Source organism: Acyrthosiphon pisum, chromosome X, assembly GCF_005508785.2.
Source record: "Acyrthosiphon pisum isolate AL4f chromosome X, pea_aphid_22Mar2018_4r6ur, whole genome shotgun sequence".
Lineage (NCBI taxonomy): Eukaryota > Metazoa > Arthropoda > Insecta > Hemiptera > Aphididae > Acyrthosiphon > Acyrthosiphon pisum.
In genome coordinates, this window is record NC_042493.1 from 112480725 (window position 1) to 112502968 (window position 22244).

Genomic DNA, 22244 nt, shown 5'->3' on the forward strand with positions numbered 1-22244 from the left:
AAAAAAGTAAGTGTCATATATCTATTTTTATTTATATATTTTTTTATGAATATTTAACGCATCAACTAGGTGGTTATTCAGTAGGTTTTTAACTGTAAGGGAGGATGCCGTTGGTTAGAAAACGTGTATTTGTCAGTAAAATGCTTATAAGCAGTTCCAACAGCACCGTTGATGTCACAAAAAAAAAATATGGAGTAAATGTGGCAAGAATTGTCATTATTAAATATACGGATTACCTGTCCGAGAACTAGTGAGAACATCTGATGCTTGACGTCAGCACACGTTTGTGACTAAGACATGATTGAGCATAAACACCTTTTTTGTCCCCACGATTGATCGACCACGATGTCGGCGTATCAAAGGAAATTGAAATACAAAAAAAACCTTCACGATTGAGCATAAAAACTCTGCACCGTTGTTATTTTCAATTTTGAACTTTATTATTCAAAGTAGTATCCATTTTTATATCCATGTATTGTGTACAACTGAATAAAATAATTTGTAGCATAATTAAATGTGCCATCACCAAAATACTTAATATAATTATATGTCATAAATTGTATATTTTGTTCCTTAGTTAAACATACAAAATTATCATCGGTCGGCATGTAAATGAATTGGTTGACCCTTATATTTAAAAATTTCTTCATTTTGTAAGTCTTTTAATTGATTAATTGCTTCATCCAAAGAAGTTGTTAATTTAGGATAAGTCTGCTTCCGTTTATCATACATTGCTTTCCGTACATTTCTTACATTTTGATTGTTTACATTTGATGTTGAAGATGAATTTAAAAGTTTGGTGCGAATAGTTTTAAGTGGCCGTGTGGAAATTGATTCTTCAGCTTTTCTCTTGCAATTTTCTCTCAAAACTCGAGTTTCTATTTTCTCAATAAAAATTTGATCGTGTTTATGTAGTACAGCAGTTTCAATCACTTTACGTTTATCTAAACCTGAGAAAATTATTGCTGAACATTTATTATTCGTACACCTCCATCTCTACAGATTATCTTTTTTCCGCTCTCCAATTACTTTATATTTGTATAAATTCACTATGGCCAATTATTTGCCTCTTTCTGATAAATAACATTCGATTGATATTCCGCGGCAGCTGGTTGTTTCTCCTCTTTCATAGACGTCAGCAGTGAGTGTTTGTACTGGTTGTGGAGTCTATGAAGGTGGAGAAGGAAAAGATGCTTGGTCGGCAAAATGCACCCGTATTTATACGTATCGACCTGCCCTTGCGTTCTTTTGATTGGTGGTTGTTTGTGCATTTGTCTAGTGAACATGTCTGGTATCGAGCGTGATGTTTTCATTTCATTTCTTTATGGAAATGTTTCTGTTATGTCGCCTCCTTTGTATGGCTTTATATTGTTAACCTTGTTGTTTATTGATGTTGCTAGATGAGTACTATTTGTTGGCTGTAAGAACGGCCGTTTTAGATTATTATGTGTGGTTTGTGCCGTATCAACCTATCCGTACCTGTTTATATTTTCATTATTTTTTACAATTTAGTATCTCTTTGAACAATCTAATCATAGAACTTTTTTTGTTATTTATTTCAAGTCTTACTTAAGTTAATGATTTGGACTTTATTAACTACTGTAATACCTGATAAAATATTTTAATTATTTATTTTTAAAAATAAAGTCCCTTTATTAAATGGGTTAAACTAAGTTTTATGTAGTTTGTTATAATTAATAACAATCAACTTTCTAAATGTATTTTTTTTTTTTTTTTTTAATTGAAATGCACTATTTTGTTCTATGTGCGATTTCAAGATTAATTATAATATTAATTATTTCGTTCAGTATAGCTTTAATGTCCAATTGTAGATAAAAAAAGCACTGAAGAACCGACACCTTAGAGTACATGTTGTGAATTCTGAATATTTAAATTATACATAGAATATACAATATGTAAAATCTGAAAAAATGGTATTGCAATGTAGATATAGATAATTATAGAGGTATAACAAAAAAAGAAATAAAATCTCAAATCAGTGCACAACATTTACCTTTAAATCTAGAAAATCGTGACTGAAAATGTTTACGAACATTCACCAATAATTATAAAATCATACATGATACATAATAGGAACCATTATGTTAATAGGCAATAATTAATATAATAATTGCAATTGATAAAATGATCATGGTTTTCTTATCTCAAGCCTTATAAGATCTTAAACTAAACTTATAATATATTTGTAGTTATATGTATTGCAAATGGTTATTATGTTGAAAACTAAATAACATGTATAATGTCTTATAGCTGATCAAGGTAACTTAAATGTCTATAATTTGTTTTCATATGTTTAACAGTATTGTTAAGCCAATTAATATAAACATTAATCACGTATAAAACTTTTTTTATTTAATAATGAATTAGCTAAAGAAAAAGGTACGTAACTTTTGTGTTTTTCACTGTGTTGCGAATATGCGTAACAAAGCATAACGTTAAGTTGATAGTATATTACCCATATCAATTACTATTATTTTCACAACAACAATAGTATTGTCATTCAAATTATACCAAAACGGGAACATTTTAAAATGAAAACTCTCATACGTACCTCCCGTATTTATTTTTCATTATTTTTTACAATTTAATTTTCCTTTGAAATAATCAAATCACAGCACAATATTTGTTATTTATTTCAAGTCTTACTTATGTTAATAATTTGGAATTTTTTTACCGCCATAATATATGATAAATTTAATCATAAAATGATGATATTTTTCTTCATCTCAATCCCAATAAAATCTGAAACTTATAATACATTTGTTGTTGTATATTATAAAATGAAACCTTATCATCAAACCTAATCGTAGACTGAAAGAAAAATCGTTATTTTTTTGCAAATCAAATTAAAAAGGCTGGTCTAGTTCTATGAGAATATATATTAATGAACATCTTACGAAAACTAGAAAAAATGTATTTTACAAAACAATGGGAAGTGCATAAGAAAAGTGATTTAAATTAAGTGATTTAAACTGGACAAATGAAACTGATATTTTGGTACGAAAAGACGATCAATTTTTTATTTTTTATTTATTACTTGTTATTTATTTCTATAATTTTTTTTCCGCTTATTCAATTCAAATAACCTATACAATTTACAATACACATTGTATTGTCATAAGTCTGACTTATGTTAATGGTTACCAATGTATTTTTACTGGCAAGATATATGAAAAAAGCTACCAATTATTCATTTTTAAAATAAAAGATTTTTATATAGTTAGTTAATATTAATTGTAATTAAATTGTAATTATTAATTTAATTATTTGTAGTGCATAATCCTACAAAAAATTGATTTATTTTTCTTAAAATATCTTATTTTGTTCTTTAGATAATAATAGACACTGAAAATCAAAATGATAGATAAACAAAATATAACTTTATGCCCTTTATAAATATATCCCTTTATTTGTTATTTATTTTAGGTAGTTATGGTTTTATTAAGCCACTTAATTCAATTAACCTATAAAGCCTAACAATACAAAAAATTGCAAGTTAATTTCTGCAAATGATTTGCAATTTATTTTTATCAGAATAATATTTGAAAAAAAAACAATTAATTATTAATTTTTGAACTTAATGTTCCTCTATAGAAAGTGTTGAACTTTGATATACTAATATAGATAGTAATAATAACGTATTAATAATTATTTTAATATTTTGTAGCTGTTGGTCGTACGTATAATTTTCTTATTTTTTTTTTTATACCATTAAAATGTATTACTTTGTACTATGTGAGATCTCAAGATTAAAATATTATAATATTCATTATTTCGTTCATTATTTTTCAATGACCATTTATAGATCAAAATGATAGAGTACATGTTTTTTATAAATTAATTAAGTACCTATTTAAGACTTTGTTTCCCAAAAATTTCACGTTCAAAATTATATTTTAAATCACTGTTATTTATAATATCTACATGTTAGAATAAGCATTTAAGGTGGATTCTATAAATCAGAAATTAAATAACCTTCATATAAAAAGCAAACAAAATAATCGGGGTATTATTAAATAATATAAACTCATAAATATAGACATTATACTATTATAGTCAATATATTTAATATCAACCTTACATTAGAATTCATACATTTTTATAAGCAGAGAAAACAGGCATAGTCAATCACATTGAACATAACTATACATTTTATCTTATACCTATATTATTTTTAATTACTTTGGTATTTTATATATTTTTGCAGCTAATATGAGTAAGTTTAATGTTATGTTTATTGTAATATTTTTCCCTTCTCCTTTTTTTTCTTTTTTCTTTTTTTTTTCTGTTTGGAATCGTGTGCAGGGAAGGAAGTTTAGATTCGCATTGCTGCCTCCTTGTGCACATCGTTTATTAATCAAAAAATAAATGAAATAATAAAATGTTTCTAAGATTAAATACAAACGCGCATTTAGCGTTTGTTTAAAGAATATCTGGAAGGCCTCTAACTTCCTAATTTGGCCTTCGGCCCACATGAATCAACTTAACTAGGAATTAGACATTCTCTGCTCTTTTCCTTACTATTTCCAACTCCTTTTTAATAGTCACGATTGATCCCACCATTGTCATGAATGCCCCAGTGATGTTCTTGGCAGCCTCTAGAATCTTATCTCTTCGCATTCTGTCTGTCGGGAGCTATTCCTGCACCGGTCCGCACAACAGATCCTGCACATAACTTGGCCTCGGTTGTCTCCTTAGAAGATCCACTAGAGCCAGTCTGTCTTCATTCCATTCAATGATGGTATGCTCCGTGGTATCACTGGCTGTTGGGCAGTGTACGCATGACGGTTTTTATGCTCTTTCCTTGGTCCACAAGTAGAACTGAAAGCACCCGTGGCCCGCTAACGCCTGAGCCATGTTATAGCTCACCGCTCTTGGACCGTACTCCAGCCATCTATTGATATCTGGGATCAGGTCTCTCATCCACTCGTCTCTTTTTCTTGCGTCCCTTATTGTCTGCTACCTGCCGATAGTCTGTCTTCTCAGCTCGTTTTTTGGTTCGACGACACTCCTCGTCTTGTCTACTTTCCCTTCCCTAAAAATAACCAAATGACAAATCAAACATTTTTGTGTAGTTACTTACACCAACTATTTTATCCAGTGACCAGTTCCAATGTGAAGTTTGTTCAGTAACTGTTTTTGAATAGTTAAATGTGTTGATTAACCAAATTCTCACTTAACCTGACCATTAATACTATCATATTAAAACTATATTATATTCATTCAAATGATTATCTTCAGACGCGTTGCATATACCAATGACTTGATTTTATGACTCTGTGAGTCCACGATATTGTGAACTTTAAAATTCAAAATTCAAAACTTCCAATGACTTCGAGCTAAAAATGTTTCCGGTGTTTATTCTTGTGTTTATTTTTTTTTTGTCTACTGTCTATATAGTTATTTTGTATATTCTATATTATGCTATATAAATATACTATTCTATACGATACTATACTAAATAAAAAAGATGAATAGTATTATTAATTTTCAACATTTTTTTTATCCATTAAAAAAAATTATACATTTATTTAGGTACGCATAGATACACATTATCTAGTATTTGATCATGATGAAGATAAATATAATTGAGCTAAAAATTATCTATATAAGATAAAAGATAAATATTTTTTATCTACTCACTAGATATTTCCGTACACCGAACATACGCTATAATGCTTTCATTTGTCATTTAATTCAAAAGATTATTTTGGGTTTAGTTTGGTAATGAAATATATGGTACTGGTGTGGTTTTATGTTTAATAAAATACTCGGTTCGGTACTTCAGTTCGGTTTTTTATACTAAGGTTAGGTTCGAGTTTGGTTCAAGTTCGGTTCGAGACCATATTATTAAGTTCGAACAACCTCTATCAATGAGTTATAATAAGAAAAATTGTATTAATATGTAGATTTAGATAATTTTATAGAACCAAGATAAAAATAAAATTTTTAACAAAATCATAAATATATATATATATGTATATTTAATATGATTATTACTTTTATATTTTAATTTTACTAAATAATAAATATTAATCCATCATAAAATTTTATTATTTTTTAATTAGATGCAGTAAAAAGTATATAATTTTTATTGTATTTCAAATTTGCGTGACAACATATTACTATATGCACATATTGTATCAAATAACGATATTTTTATAATAATAAATTGTTATCCAAATAATTATACCAAAAAACGAAAATTTAACACGTTTTATTCTTACAATTTAATTTCCCACTGTGACGATAAAACCATAGCCTTTTATTTTTTATTTATTTCAAGTATTTATGGTTTTATCAATCCACAGAAAAAAAACGGTATTCAAATGTAGATATAGAAAATAAGATAGAACAAAGAAAATAATAAAATTCCTAACAAAATTTAAATTGTATATATTTGTAGATATATATTTTAACTTTACTAAATAATAAATATTAATCCATCATAAAATGTTTTATCTTTTAATTAGATTTCCTAGGTATGTAATTTTTTATTGTATTGCAAATTTGCGTAACAAATTGTATATCTTTATGCACATCGCACATTATATCAAATACCGTTATTTTTACAATAATAAATCTTTATCCAAATTATACCAAAAAACGAAAATTATTAAATGTTAACTCTTATACGTACCCGTACTATTTTTTTCACTATTTTTTAATATTTTATATCCCACTGTGACCATAAAATGATAGCCCTTTACTCTTTACTTATTTTAAGTATTTAAGGTTTTACTAAGCCACTTAATTCATTTAACCTATAAGCTTAACAATACAAAAAAATTGTAAGATCATTTTTGTAAACGATTTGCAAATTCTTTTGTCAGCATAATATTTGAGAAAAAACTTTAAATTATTAATTTTTAAACTTATTTTTCCTGTGTTGAAATTGATAAACTATGATATACTTATACAGGTATTAATAACAATTTATTAATTATTATTTTAATATTTTGTTGTTGTTTCTGTTACGTACATTTATATTATTATTATTATTTTTTTTTATTTCGTTTAAATGTTTTATATTGTTTTTTTCGAAATTTCAAGATTAAAATATTATAATATTATTAATTTCGTCCATTATAGTTTCAATGAACATTTATAGATAAAAATAGATACTATAGATCAAAATGATAGAGTACATGTTGTTCAAAAATAAATGAAGTACCTATATAAGACTTTTTTTTCCTAAAATGTCACGTTCAAAATTACATTTTCAATCGCTGTCATTTATAACGTCTTTATGTTAGAATAGAGTATACGGTGGATTAAATAAACCAGAAATTAAATAACCTTCATATAAAAAGCAAACAAAATAATTGCGGTATTATTAAGTAATAGGAACTTATAATACTTAAATCTTTAATTATACACAATATTATAGTCAATATATTTCATATCAGCCTTACATCAGAATTCATAAATTTTTATAAGCCGTAGAGAAAACTAGAAGAGTCAATCACACTGAACACAACCATACATTTCTTAATGTATCTTATATCTATTGTATTTTTAATAACTTTGGTGTTTGATATATATTTTGCAGTTAAAATGAGTAAGTTTAATGTTATGTTTATTGCCTAATTTTTACTTTCCCTTCTCCTAGAATGACCAGATGACAAATCAAACATTTCTGTGTAGTTACATACACCAACTACTTTATTCAGTGACCAGTTCCAACGTGAATTTTGTTTGGTAACTGTTTTTGAATAGTTGTATATTTTAACTAACCCAATTTTAACTTGACCCTACCATTGATACCATCATATTATAACCATGTTAAATTCATTCAAATGATTATCTTCAGACGCGTTGCATAGGTATAACAATGACTTGATTTGATGACTCTGTCAGTCCAAGAGTTTGTAAACTTTTAAATTAAACAATTAAGTGACGGAAAAAGAAAATTTATGTTCATTTTACAGTTGTCTACTATTTCTGGTATGCGAGTATCTTGACTTTTTCACTTCCCACTATTTTGGAAGGCCGATATTAGAGCTACTTCTGGAATCTGATGGGATTGACAACGCTTATCTCTGTTATCTCAGAATTGACTAAAAAACAGTTTTAATTTTTAAAATGAAATGAAAAATGCTCACTAGATTTGTCATCGCATTGACAAACGAAGAAATTATTGACAATTTACGTTTGCTGTTCAAGGCATCACATTTTTGCTTTACCTATAATTTTAAACATATAACTTATGTGTTAGTCGTTCTAAACAAAACATATAATTACTATTCAATATGACTAGTTTTAATAGATCACTTCAGAATAATATTATATTTCTATCTTGCCTTAATACAATAGTGTATATACTATTTGTAATTGGCCACAAGCATCTACACTGTGCAGTTTTACTTGTCAACACATCATATTCACTTTTTCAGGAGCGTAGTTTTTAGCTATTTGTTGGATTCACTGCTCGGTCTTAAATATAATAAATTAACTATGAAAGTTATGAATAACATTTTAGAACAATCTGAAAGACTTTTCTTCCTAAAACTAAATTTTTACATTTATTGGGAAATATAATTGTAACTATAATTTATTTTAATTAATTTATCTTTATTAATTACAGGTAAATATGGTAAGTGTTATTTATTTATTTTTATATTTATTGGTACTTAATAATGAAATTTTTCATGAAAGTCTTCTCTTAAATGTTTGGATTCTGAATAGAGATATGGTTTACTCTAAAAATTAATTGTAATTTTAATAAATTTTAATAAAATGCTTATAAGCAGTTCCCTGTTGACTGAAGCCGTCCACCGTTTCATACTTCCACACCAGGACACTATTATTCAGTTTAAATTTCTAATAGGAAGGTAAAATTATAACGATATTTTGCATGGAATTTTATATTTTTGGATTCTATTGAGTTTATAATATAATTTAAAAATGTTTATAACTTTAATGAAGTTTAAACAAATTGAACCTATAGATGGTTATAATAAAAATGAAGACTGTATAAGTTCGGATTTTTTTAAAGCAGTAACTTTTAAGAAACCGTGTATAACATTTCCATTTTTTTTTACCATATAACACATTCTACAGAAATGTTGGCGAATATCAGCTGTATTAGGCATGGGGTTATTTAAAACTTAAACATAATATAAAATTATATACAATATCAAATTATCTGGATCAGATCATACTCCACTCAAATAATCAGATCATGCGTTCATAGTCATCAAAATCAAAGTCATGCCATTTAGGATTTTAGTTTACAATGTTAAAAATCTCGTTCGAAAATTTTAGATTATTCATTTTTTTTTTTTGTCTATATCACAATTATTAATTTTGATAATCAAACTTTTCGTTAAAAAAATGGTATATACATTAATATTTTCAATAAGAACAACAAATAGAAATATATAATTGAACAAATATCCTGTACATATGAAAACGAGGAAAATTTACATAACAAGCATCCACAGCATTTGTTAGGACCTTTTTAATATAAAAACAAAACAAAACATAGTTTAAAATAATAAAATACGTTTTAATAAATACATAGGTAAAAACACTATTATAATATAAAATATATTTCTTGTAAATATTACCTATTTATTTATCAAACATTATTTTCAACAGCTGAGAAAAGTAAGTTATATTAAATCATTTATATTTATTTCGTGTTATTTATTAATTTTTAAAAACATTAACTGCGCGGTCGTTAGGCTGTAGGTTTTTAATCAATTAATTAATAACCCAGGTGGTTACATATCCGATAATTAGTGACACCGGCTATTGCTTAACCTCAGAACACAACTGAGGACAACCACAGCACCAAACCAGTCTACTATCATTCTATTTAATATCTAACAGGCTATATAAATAATAAAGTGGATTTGATTGAACTTGTCGTTTACATCTTCTACATCTTTTTACGGGACTATAATACAATTTAAAAATATTTGCGAATTTAATGAAGATCATACGCACTTGACTCAAATGGTCTCAAACAAATTATGACTTTATTATCTATATTTTTTAAAGCAGTTACTTTAGAGGAACCATGTTTCAATTTGTATTTTTTACCTTATAACATCAAGTGAACACAAAAGTTAAAAACAATTTTGAACATTCATAAATAACAAAAACAATATCGAAGTATTTTTTCATGTTTTGAGAGATAATGTACTATATTTCATTGATTAGTTAATTACTAATTGCAGCCTATAAATATATGTTGAAAAATTTAAATATGCTTTTGTGAAGTACCTAGCTATAAAAAATAGTTTAGTATTTTGTTTCAAATCTAGATATTGTACCTACCTACCTATTAAAAAATATATGTTTATCTTCACAACACTAGATAGTTTCTTTATTTAGAGACTAAAGATTCACGATAAGAAATATTATGATATGAAGTCATACCTAATTATAATAAATTGCAATTGATAAAACTATGTTTAATTATAGTTTGTTAATCACAATCACATATTTTAAGCATAAACTCATAAACCTTTTTTGAATTTTTAATTAGAATTTCAAGGTACGTCTTTTTTGTGTTTTTATTTTATATTCGTTCTTAACATGACATATTTTCATAATTCAATATAACCAATTGTTATGGATCAAGTGGTGGTCTATAACCACTTTAGAGAAATTTATCTTTCTATCTGAAACTATTAACAATATTCAGTTACCTAGAGTAGATCTTACTCCAATAAAATACTTATGTCAATAGTATATAATAATCAAAATCAAAGCTGTCTGATGAAGGATTTCAGTTTTGGTTGTTTACAAGCACCTACACTTTGCAGTTTTACGTGTACACACATCAGTTCAATTTTTTCAGGAGCGTAGTTTTTAGTTATTTGTTTGATTTACTGTTTCGTATATAATATAATAAATTAATTATTAAAGTTTAAAAGTTTAGAATAACATTTTATAACAATACGAAATACATTTTTCCCTAAAATTCTTTACACAAATTATGATATATTATTATGCCTTTAGTATATTTTACTCTAAATTAAATAATTCATGATTATTATTTACAGCTATGGAAAGTATGTGTTATTTATTTATTTTTAATATGTATTTGTTACGAAATAATGGTTTTTCATATGAACATTATCCTTCCAATGTTTGGATTCTGAATGGAAACTTATTATAATTTAAAAATGTTTGCGATTTTGATAATGTTTATAGAAATTTGAACTTTAAAAGGTTATGAAAAAAAAAAAAAAAAAATATTATGTATTCTCTATGTTTTTAAAGCAGTTACTTTTGAGGAACTATGTTTCACATTTTTAATCTGTATTACTCAATAACATCAATTGTATACAAAAGTTGAAAACAATTTTGAACGTCCATAAATAACAAAAATAAATTCAAAGAATTTTGTCTTGTATAAACCTGTTGAGTGGGGCCTTTTATCTTTTTAAAGAAATAAACATCAATACAAAACCATGTTCTAACTGATAATGAAAATTATCTCATAGGTATCCACTATCTAGCCATTATAAATATTTTTACTTAATTATTGTATTTTTGTGTTGTTTGCGAATTTGATTAATAAAGTTAGGCTCATAGTATATTATATCGATTACTGCTATTTTCACAATAATATGCTCCACAGGCTCCACTGTTCCAATTGGCATCCCATTTCGTACCTCAAATTTTATTATAGTCGCAATTTCCCCACTTACAGGCTAATGCGTCTGACAAATTAGTCCACTACCTTTTTGTAGCTATCAATTTTGGTTAGTTCTGGTTTACCAACACTGCTACAACCCAAATTATATAATATTCTTTGAGTTGTTTCGAAACAATTGTACAAAAAAAAAAAAAATGTATTGTAATAATAAGTATGTTTCATTAATAAATATTTTTTTACCTTTGTAAAATTGACCTAACGGGAATTAATTAATAGGTTATAAATAAAAAAATATATTTTCATTCACATTATACCGAAACAGGACATTTTTTAAACGAAAGCCCTCATATACGTACCTGTATTTTTTGTGTCATTATTTTTTACTATTTAATTTTCAATTTTTACGATAAAATCATAGTCCTTATTTATTTATTTCAATGTAATGTTTTTTTGCAAGACACTTAATACAAATAAATTATAATGGCTAACAATATATACACATATCCCACTTATGTATACAATTATAAACATTTGTGGAAATATTCAAGTGTATTTAGTGGCGTAGCTATAATATATAGTTTAGTATTGTATTATGATGAACTTCACGACACTTGAGTTTTCCTTTATTGAGTTTTGGGATACCTCCTACTTGATAAGAACCGTTAAGTTAATAAGTTAAAATAACGATAAAAATTTGCAATTGTTCAAGCTTTCATATAGTTTATATTGGTCTAAAGTGCTATAAAATCTATAAAATTTGAAATGGTTATTATATTGGTAAATGAATAATTAATATAAATATAAACATAAATGACGCATTAAACTAATTTATTTTTTGAATAGGATTATTAGGAGGTATGCATTTTTGTGTTTTTATTTATTATATTTCAAATTATCGTAACATAGTTATGTGTTTAGTATATCATAATATCAATTACTGTTATTTACAAAATAATGATATTTCATCAAAATCATACTAGTACAGGAAACTTCTAAAATGAAAACTCTCATACGAACCCGTATTATTTTCGTCATTATTTTAGATTCTGAGTGGAACGATGAATGTATTGATTTTACAATGATGTGTGTTTTTTTTAATTTTTAATTTTTTTTTGTCTGTCATCACCTTTTAGGACAGTAAAAGTGCTTGGATTTTCTTCAACAGTACCTTTTTTGATAGGAAAGTGAATCTAGTTGGTACTTTGGGGGGTCAAAAGTAAAATTTTTCCAATAGTTTTCAAAAGCACCGTGAAAAACAAAACAAAAATTAAGAAAAAACGGGAATTTTTACGCAAAATCTGTTTTCGAGAAAATTAATTTTGGTTTTTGGTGTAACTTTAAAACGAATAACTGTAGATACATGACATTTTCACTGGTTGTTTATATTTCCATTTTCTATACATGATAAAATTTTCAAAATATTTTGATTTGTTTTGAGCTGTTTACGGATAATTTCAGTTTCCAATTTAATTAGTTTTTATTTCTATGAATGTCAATAAAACATTATTTGTTGAGCAAAAATACTTGAAAATTTAATACAAGACTCCTACTATAATTTTACAATGACATTTGAAAAATATTAGAAATCCTTAGTCACAGTTTTTTTTAATTAGCATTTAAAGTTCAAAAATTGACAAAATATGTAAAATTCACAAAAATTAGCAAATTATTTTGAGTTAATAATTCGTAAAAATTTTTCTTTTTAGAACTAAGATTTTAAAATGTAATACAAGATTCTTTAAAGGATAATCTACCTTTATCAAAAAAAAAAATGTCTAGTACCTGTATTTAAAATGTCGAACTATGTGTTACTTAAAATTGGTAGTGTTAACTCATTAATTATTGTTTAAATATTTTGTAGAAATTATAGGTAAATATGTACATTTTTGTTAAATTATATAATATCATTAAATTGTAAAATCTGTTTACCGTGATTTCAAGATTATATTTAATATTATATATTTTACTTATTATGGCTTTAATAACTATTTGTAGATACAAATAGACATCGTTAGATCAGAAACGTTTGACAAATACATGTTGTTCATTATGTCTTAATTTAATCATAAAAATTTATTTTCAAAAAAATTCTCGTCTAAAATTAAATTTTCAATCTCTGTTGTATATAATGTTAGAATATAAAATAAGCTGGATTCTATAAACCAAAAATTAATTACTCTTCATATTAGTAACAATAATTTAAGGTATTTTAAAATAATATGCGTTCCTAAATATTCAAATTATACTAAATATTAGCATTATAATGTATGCATTAAAATGCATACATTTTTACTAACGGTGGAGAAAACCAAAGGGATCAATAATATTGAATTCAACTATAAATGTTATATTGTATCTAATATTGTATTTTTAATAATTTTGTTATATTATGTTTATTTTTTACAGGTGATATTGGTATGTATAATTTATGTTTATTGTAATATTTTTAATGTCCCATATCCTGGAATCACTAGATACAAATCAAAGATTATTGTGTAGATACTTACCTATATTCAGTTTCAAAGTTATGTTTGTTCAGAAATTGTTCTTGAATCTACTTATTCTAGCCTAACCCAACCTTAAATTCCATTATGATATACCAATTAAATATTAATTCAAATGATTATCTTTAGACGCGTAACATATCAATGACTGGATTTGTTGACTCTGTCAGTCCACCATGGTGTGAATTTTAAAATTCAAAATTTAATTGATGGAAAAAGAAAGTGGTCGTTCTATATTTTTACATTTGACTTTTGTCTCATGTTTCTTTGTCTATTATTTCTTGTAGATGTGTCTGAATTATTTCACTTCTCACTGTTTTTGAAGTAATTTTGATAATTCAATTTAATTTATATTTATTAATCACTTGGGAATAATATTATCTTTCTATATTGTCTTAATGCAAGGGTGGCTATACTAATCGCTATTTTCCAAAAGCACCTCCAACTGCAGTTTTTTTTAGTTATTTGTTTGATTTACTGTGCAATATTTAATAAAATAAATTCACGATTAAAGTTTAGAATGCCATTATATAACTACTGAAAGACTTTTTCCCCTAAAATCTATATTATTACATTAATTTTGATACAATATAAATATACCTATAATCTATTTTAATTAATTTATCTTTATTAACTACAGGTGACCGTGGTAAGTGTTATTTATTTGTTTTTAATATGTATTTGGTATATAATAATGTTATTTTGCGTAGAAATTGTCCTTTAAATGTTTGGATTCTGAATGAAGATGTAATATAAATTAAAAATGTTTGTGATTTCGATGAAGTCCATACAAATGGTCGTAAAATACATTTCTACTTTTTATTTTCAATATTTTTTAAAGCAGTTACTTTAAGAAACGACGTTTTAAATTTTAAATTATTTGAAAGAACTTTTTTACGTGATCAAACCCTCCGGCGACAGGGGAGGGTACGACTCCAGTCGGGAAACCAGCTTTTCTGGTTTTTTTCTTTTATATTTAAATTTTTTTCGTACCATTTTTTCGCTACTAGAAACCATTCTTAATGTTTAAAATTGAAGCATTTTTTTTTTCTGTTATAGAACGTGTCGGTACATTATTTACAAAAAACACACAAACACACCGCTCCACACAGAGTTTAAACCACATTACTAATAAATTATAAAAAAACTAATTGTGAAAAAAATTACTAATTAACATACCTTAAAAAAAAATAATTTGTAATATTATAAACTGTTGTAATATTATAAACATACTTTCCGTCCTCGATAAATGTTGTATTATGAAGATTGAGTTTAAATTTTACATATAAATAACTTTGGCTTTGGTAGTCAGTGATGAATTTCACGCAAGTCTACTAAGTATGCAGCAGATTGAATTATCGGTATTTTACTTATTAATCGCTGAAAACTGACAAATATAGCACGCGTCGTATTTGTAAATTTATTGGTTTGATCCCAATTACTGAAATCTATTATTTAAAAACATATTGTATATTTAAATTAATATAATTCATACCACTTTACCGAAAATTATGTGGTATACAGGTTTATTTTTCAGATGAGTTAAGACACTTTTCTCATAAACTTTCATGCTGAGTCATTATTTAGAGAATTATACTTTTTAATTTTTTAATTTTAATTGAATCTTTAATTAGTAACTAAATATTATGTTTGATAAGTATGGTTTTTAAGATCATGTACATTTTGGATATCAATAATAGTTTTATAACCAAAGGTTGTATCTATGCATTGAAATTAAATGGACATTTGTCAATTATTATATACATTAAAAAAGGATAAGTGATAATACAGTTCGAAGTCTTAAATTGCCTAAATGAATAATACTATATTTTTAAATAGAAACTTTTAGTTCCAAGCCTACAAATTGATTTATACTCGGATATAACTTTAAAGTTCATAACATGCATATTATACTTTAATATACATTATTATAAATTAATACATATTAGTAGACATTATTGATGTTTTATCAGTTTATTATCATGCCGTGATGACAAATTCGTCATATTGAATAAAATACGCAAAATATAACTATACTGTATTAATATTTGGACGCATATTTGTTTCTTCTTGGACCTTCGATTGAATATTAATTGTTGACATATAATATGGTTATTAAAATATTGATAATAATAATGATAATAGAATTTTAATTATTATTTTCCAGTGAAATTGACCCGTAAGAAATATTTTTGTTTAATTGATCTATATGGTTTATTTTTGCATGAAAGTTTCTTAGTGAATTTACATTAACGCTTTTTTTTCTAAAAATTGTTGTTTAATCAACTGGAACTCATAGACTATACAATTTTTAATTCTGGAACACTATTTAGAGTCTAGATGTTATACAAGCTATACATTAATGGAAAGTACACTTTCAAAAGTAACATGTTACTTTTCCCAAATGCATAGTGATTAGGTGGGCTACACTGTGCAGTGTAGGTGTAATCATATTTTCCCGACTTGGTTTTTCATTGTGATTATATAACATTTTCAGTGTTGTTTTTATAAGTTCAAATATTTTCCTAATCTAATCTAGCCTGACCAATTAAAAATTTTTTTTTAACACTATTTTTTCTGAAATATGTTTTAAATCTTCATAATTTTTGGACACTTTAAGCATGGCGAATGGTGCCTAAACATATTATAATTTATTTTTTAGTGAGTTAAGAAGTTATTTATCTTAATAACTTGTATATTCCAAAGTCGCAAAAAACGTATTATAAATAATTAATTAGATAGGTTTTATATTTCTACCAAAAACTATTCAATTTAAAAGTTGGTGTCCTACTGAACATTATGTTTATGTATTGAGAACTTTTCGAATAAATCACAAGATTTGATCTTTAATCATAACAATATATTACAAATGTATTATAATTGTACTTATGAATAACTACTGGGAATTTTATTTCCAGGGAAAAAAGGTAAACCCTTTTTTATTTTTAATAATTATTTTATTTTATACCAACTATCTATATATAATATATAATATGATGAATATTACACGTGTATAATATAGTTTAAGACTGTAATATTGATATTATTAACAAATTCATGATCTTATAGTAGAACAATGGTATGAATATTTTATTATATTAATAACTAGAGATTTTTTTTTTATTCCAGGAAACATGGGTACGTAATCACTTTTATTTTGTAAAATAATTAGTCTTATAGTCGTTATTCTTACCAATTTATATTTAAATACACAAAGGAATTATGGATTTCCTGATAACATTTTTCGTCTTCATTAACTGTAAATTTAACTACAACTTTTCAACGAATTTCACTCATAATTATACTATATTAAAAAAAAAAAAACGCTATTCGCTGAATATGAATTATTTTTTATACTGATGGATTTACCACGTTTAACAATACGTAATTAAAGTAAAGTTTGCAGTCATAAATTGTTTCATAATCAGTACATAGGTAGTGGAGTTAAACGTTTGCGTTATGTTGGTAAACGAGGTAATGAAATTAGGAAGTAATTTACGCATCGTTTTTTAACAAAACTAATAACAGGCAGAGATCTATAGACACACGTTTTAGTTAAAGAAAATTGCACAACAAGCTGTGTGATCACACTCGTTCAGCGCTATATTTAAGCGTTAGAATATAAGGACAACCATGAGCGGTTTGAGACAACATTTCAGTTTCGAGTGATTTTTGAGGGCGGAGCTAGGGAGAATTAACTAAAAAATGTTTTTTTTTTTTGCCGGGCGCCTGCCCTTGACCATGAGTATCAATCCAGACCACCCGGAAATCTATCGTCGTACTGCCAATCTAGTTTACCCCCTGACGACAACTTACACTGTTAATATATTAAACTAGATGTGTATACAATTTATTAATTTATGTTTTAAATACCATTGAACGAAGTGACGATAAACTATTTTATATATTGTATAAAATAAAAATCTGAACGGACAAAGTCGTCAGCCTGTACTCCTAAGGATATGTATACCTTTATATTCTATTATATTGATTAACTATTATTGTATTTAAGTTGTATAATAGATTGTACTCATTTTTGCTGAAAACAATGACATACCCCTAAGTCAGTTGCGAGCACTCATCTACCTTATAAGTTATAATGGTCATCATTAGTGTAACTTTTAATTTGTTACGATTGATAGTGGAAATATAACATTAATAATTATTTTCCATTATTATTTAATAACTGCATTAACCCACGTTATTAATAACCTTATGGATTATATTAAATTAAAAAAGTATGTCAACATTCATGCAAACGCTTGACTTTCGTCGGTAGATTGGTGTGATAGTCTTTGACATATTTTGTAGAAAGGCAATAATCAGGTATAATAATAACTATTATGTTTATTATTTTATTTTTAGACCAATTAAGTAAGTGTATATATTTTTATTTTTATTTGTTTAATGTTGTAATTACATTTTCAATATTGGTTTTTAAATTATTTATGAACTGATTTTATTATAGTTATGAATTGTTATTATTAAATATAGGAAATAAGCAAGTATGTAATAGTTAGTACGTACATTTCACCAGCCCTCCCTCCCCCAAATAAAGCTGAACAAAATTATGGTACAACAGAAAAAGAGTTATTAGCTATTAAAACTAATAAAAAAAACTATTAAAACAATTAAGACCGTATTTACTGGGAAGAAAATTCTATATAATGACAGATAATCAGCCTCTAAGATGGTTGGTTAATCACAAGAATCTGGGATCAAGACTGATGCATTGGAGACTAGCAATGGAGGAATATGAGTACGAAATTATTTATAAGCAAGGGTTTCTATATACTAATGCCGTCGCTCTCAGTAGAATACCACAAATTATGCAAATTGAAGGGGAACAAGTAGTAGGCAGTAAAACATATAATGAGTATATGGATTATATTAAGACAAACATAGTCCAAAACGTGAATATTTTAGAAGTAGCTTAGTAGCTGGCAATATTTTTGAAGACGAACATTCACATCTCGTACATTATGTATCACAGGAATTTATTTTAAAAGAAGGATTGGCACTGGAATCCCGACGACAATTTGGGAATCTGGAAAGTAACCAGAATAAAAAAGTTTCAGATTTAGTATATTTCAAAGAAGGTAACCGTAACATAATATATATGATTTTATCAGAGAGAGAGAAAAGTCAAATTACTTACGAAAATATGTATAATTGTATTCAGAATTTAAAAACATTATGATTAAACAATCAAATTACAGATTTAGCATTATAAAAAACAGGTGATAAAATTTTTCAGCTCTATTGGCCAACAGTACGAAAAATGATAAGATAACTGTATAAAGGCACAAGTATAAAAATCAAAATATTTACACCAAATGAACTTACGGACCAGGAAAGAAGAATTATAATAAATGAAATGCACGGGAATCCTTTGGCAGGACATAGATACTACGAAAAAAAATTAAAAAATATATAATTGGCCAGGAATGTCAAGAGCAGTAGCAGATAATGTACAAAAATGTCAATCATGTCAAAAGAATAAAACTTCAAATAAGCATACAAAGCAACCGATGGTTATCACTTCCACGGCAGATAAACCATTCCAAAAAATATTTATGGACATAGTTGTACCACTTCCTATTACACACAAAGGGAATAAATATGTACTTACAATGCAAGATGATTTAACAAAATTTAGCATTGCGACACCTATGGTATGCCATGAAGCTAATACTGTAGCGCATAGTTTTGTAAAGTAATTTATTTGTATACATGGAATTCCAGAATCAATAGTATCTGCTCAGGGAACAGAGTTTTTAAGTAAAATTTTTTCAGAAGTATGTAAACTATTAAAAATTTCCAAGTTCAACACAACACCATATAGACCACAAAGTAATGGAGCATTAGAGCGAAGCCATTCGACATTAGGGAATTATTTGCGACATTATGTCGACAAATATTTAGCGAATTGGGATGAATTTATTCCATATGCAATTTATGTATATAATACAACAGAGCACGAAACAACAAAATTCCAACCGTGTGAACTACTTTATGGATTTCCAGGGAAAATACCTTCATAAATGAAGCTGGTGAAATGTTTGTTCGTATAGCAGGGGCTAGTTTTATTATCAGTAATACAGTTTCCAAGCGTTGAAAAATCCTGATTGATAATTTCTATACCTACAATTTATTTAAATTATATTATTAAATAGTAAATGTTTAACACAATAAGAATATAAATTATAAAGCATAGATACTTGAATCATCCAAATTTGTCTGCAAGGTTTCATGGGAGTTCAGTATATCATTTTCATGACTCAAATTACCATCAGTTAAAATATTAAAAACAGAGGTCTCCGAAGAAGAATTACACGAATTCTAAAATAAATAATACAGTTTAATGCATACAATATAGTATTAACTATTAATAGGTACAATTGGGTACACATTAGTAGGTACACATTTATTACTTGGACATTAGATGATAACTCAGACTTCAATTCTGAAATTCTTTTTACTATTTGGCTCGATGACCCATAGGCAGACAAAGCTCTAGCACCATAGATTCAGTTAACCATCGGAAAGCTTCTTCATCTACTCCTTGATCTAACCATTACAAAATAATATTTGGGTAGATAACAAGCAAAAATTAATTACAAATTGTCGTCTATTTCTGATACGGTCAGACATATTATTACCAAATGGGGAAATAATAGAGGATCTTGATGTTTATAAATTTGATTTAGTTATCCCAAGTACACTTTAATGTATGTTTAAATAAATTGTCAATACCTATAACATATTTTACTTTACCTACCGATGACCTAGTAAGAATACACAGATCTATCAATACCAATAAAATGAGATGACATATATTTGTTAATTTGTAATAAGCTAAAGGATTATAATAGTATTACCTATTATAAATGTATGGAATTTGTAAAGAAATATAAATTGTTATGTAGTTGGATCAGTGATAGACACAAGTACACAACAAATATAAGGTGACACACTGACACGTGTGTAAGGTGTACCTATTATATACTTACAAAATATAATATTATAATATAAATTCTAATAAGTACTATAGACTACTAGGTACTGTACCTAACTTAGTACTAACTTGTTACATTCTAACAAATAACTATATAGATTAAATCTAGTCTTAGGGTAAACTAGGGTTTATTAATTTAAGTTTAGGAAACTTACCTATAAATTCTTGAACAATACTTTGCGGAATGTTGAGTTCATTTAAGTTCTTTACAACAAAATTATCCATGATTAAATAATAAAATATTTAATACATACAGTATATTTGTTATATATGTATTATATAGAAGTAGGCACGTCGCACGTAGCACTAATGAATAATGTACACTACTACACAGTACACTCAATGACCAAAGAAGTCGAAAATCAAAATGTGAAATAAGTACTAGGATGTATTGGTAGACGGGGAATAACAAATACTATAAACAGTGATCACCATACGTCCATACGTCCGTCCATACTCCATAATATGACTATAATAATTATCTACATTATAATATTATATAACAATATTATCAATGATAAAATCGATATCTTGTGTATAATCGATCAAAATTCCCAACTATAATCTGTAAATACAGTACACAAACCCAATTCAACTGCAGCTGCAAAACTATTTTTAAATTTATAATTATATTCGTAGTATTGTAGACAATGTTATTTGTCATGTTATTTGCAACCACTTACGTGACGTTGTTGCAACCTATTAAAATGGTTAAAAGTAACCTTTTATATGGTTCGACCAACCAAAATAAAATAACCATTTACTATAACTAAATTATTTTTTTCCGTACATACATTCTAATATATGCCCATTACACCTCCCCGCCAAAAAAAAAAGGTTATAAGCCTGTAAGGCGAAGAACCTTTAACAATAATATTTAGGTTCAATAGTTGATTACAAATTTGATATTCATTTTACATTTAGTTAATTATAGATTTTTCGTTTTTCGTTTATCAATTACATTTTGTTTATATTTTATAGTTTGATGATATTTACAATTTTAATATCATTTACATATATATTTAAAAAGAACATTTCTTTTGCCTGAAATGAATTTAAAACTTTGTGTAAGTCTTAAAAATAA

At 26.3% G+C, this 22244-nt stretch overlaps 1 protein-coding gene across 1 annotated transcript in view; it reads left to right on the forward strand.

Moving 5' to 3' along the window:
* Nucleotides 1-681: 681 nt before the first annotated feature.
* Nucleotides 682-22244, forward strand: part of NV12 (uncharacterized LOC100302481) — a gene marked incomplete at its 5' end in the record, with an annotated part of 24549 nt that continues 2986 nt past the window's right edge. The window contains 15 exon segments of the mRNA NM_001163345.1: nucleotides 682-694; nucleotides 1182-1190; nucleotides 2268-2280; nucleotides 2389-2400; nucleotides 3689-3697; nucleotides 4229-4237; nucleotides 6090-6100; nucleotides 11033-11048; nucleotides 12482-12493; nucleotides 13500-13508; nucleotides 14045-14053; nucleotides 14783-14791; nucleotides 16310-16321; nucleotides 17061-17069; nucleotides 17272-17280. Of these exon segments, the coding sequence (NP_001156817.1) occupies nucleotides 682-694; nucleotides 1182-1190; nucleotides 2268-2280; nucleotides 2389-2400; nucleotides 3689-3697; nucleotides 4229-4237; nucleotides 6090-6100; nucleotides 11033-11048; nucleotides 12482-12493; nucleotides 13500-13508; nucleotides 14045-14053; nucleotides 14783-14791; nucleotides 16310-16321; nucleotides 17061-17069; nucleotides 17272-17280 (161 nt within the window).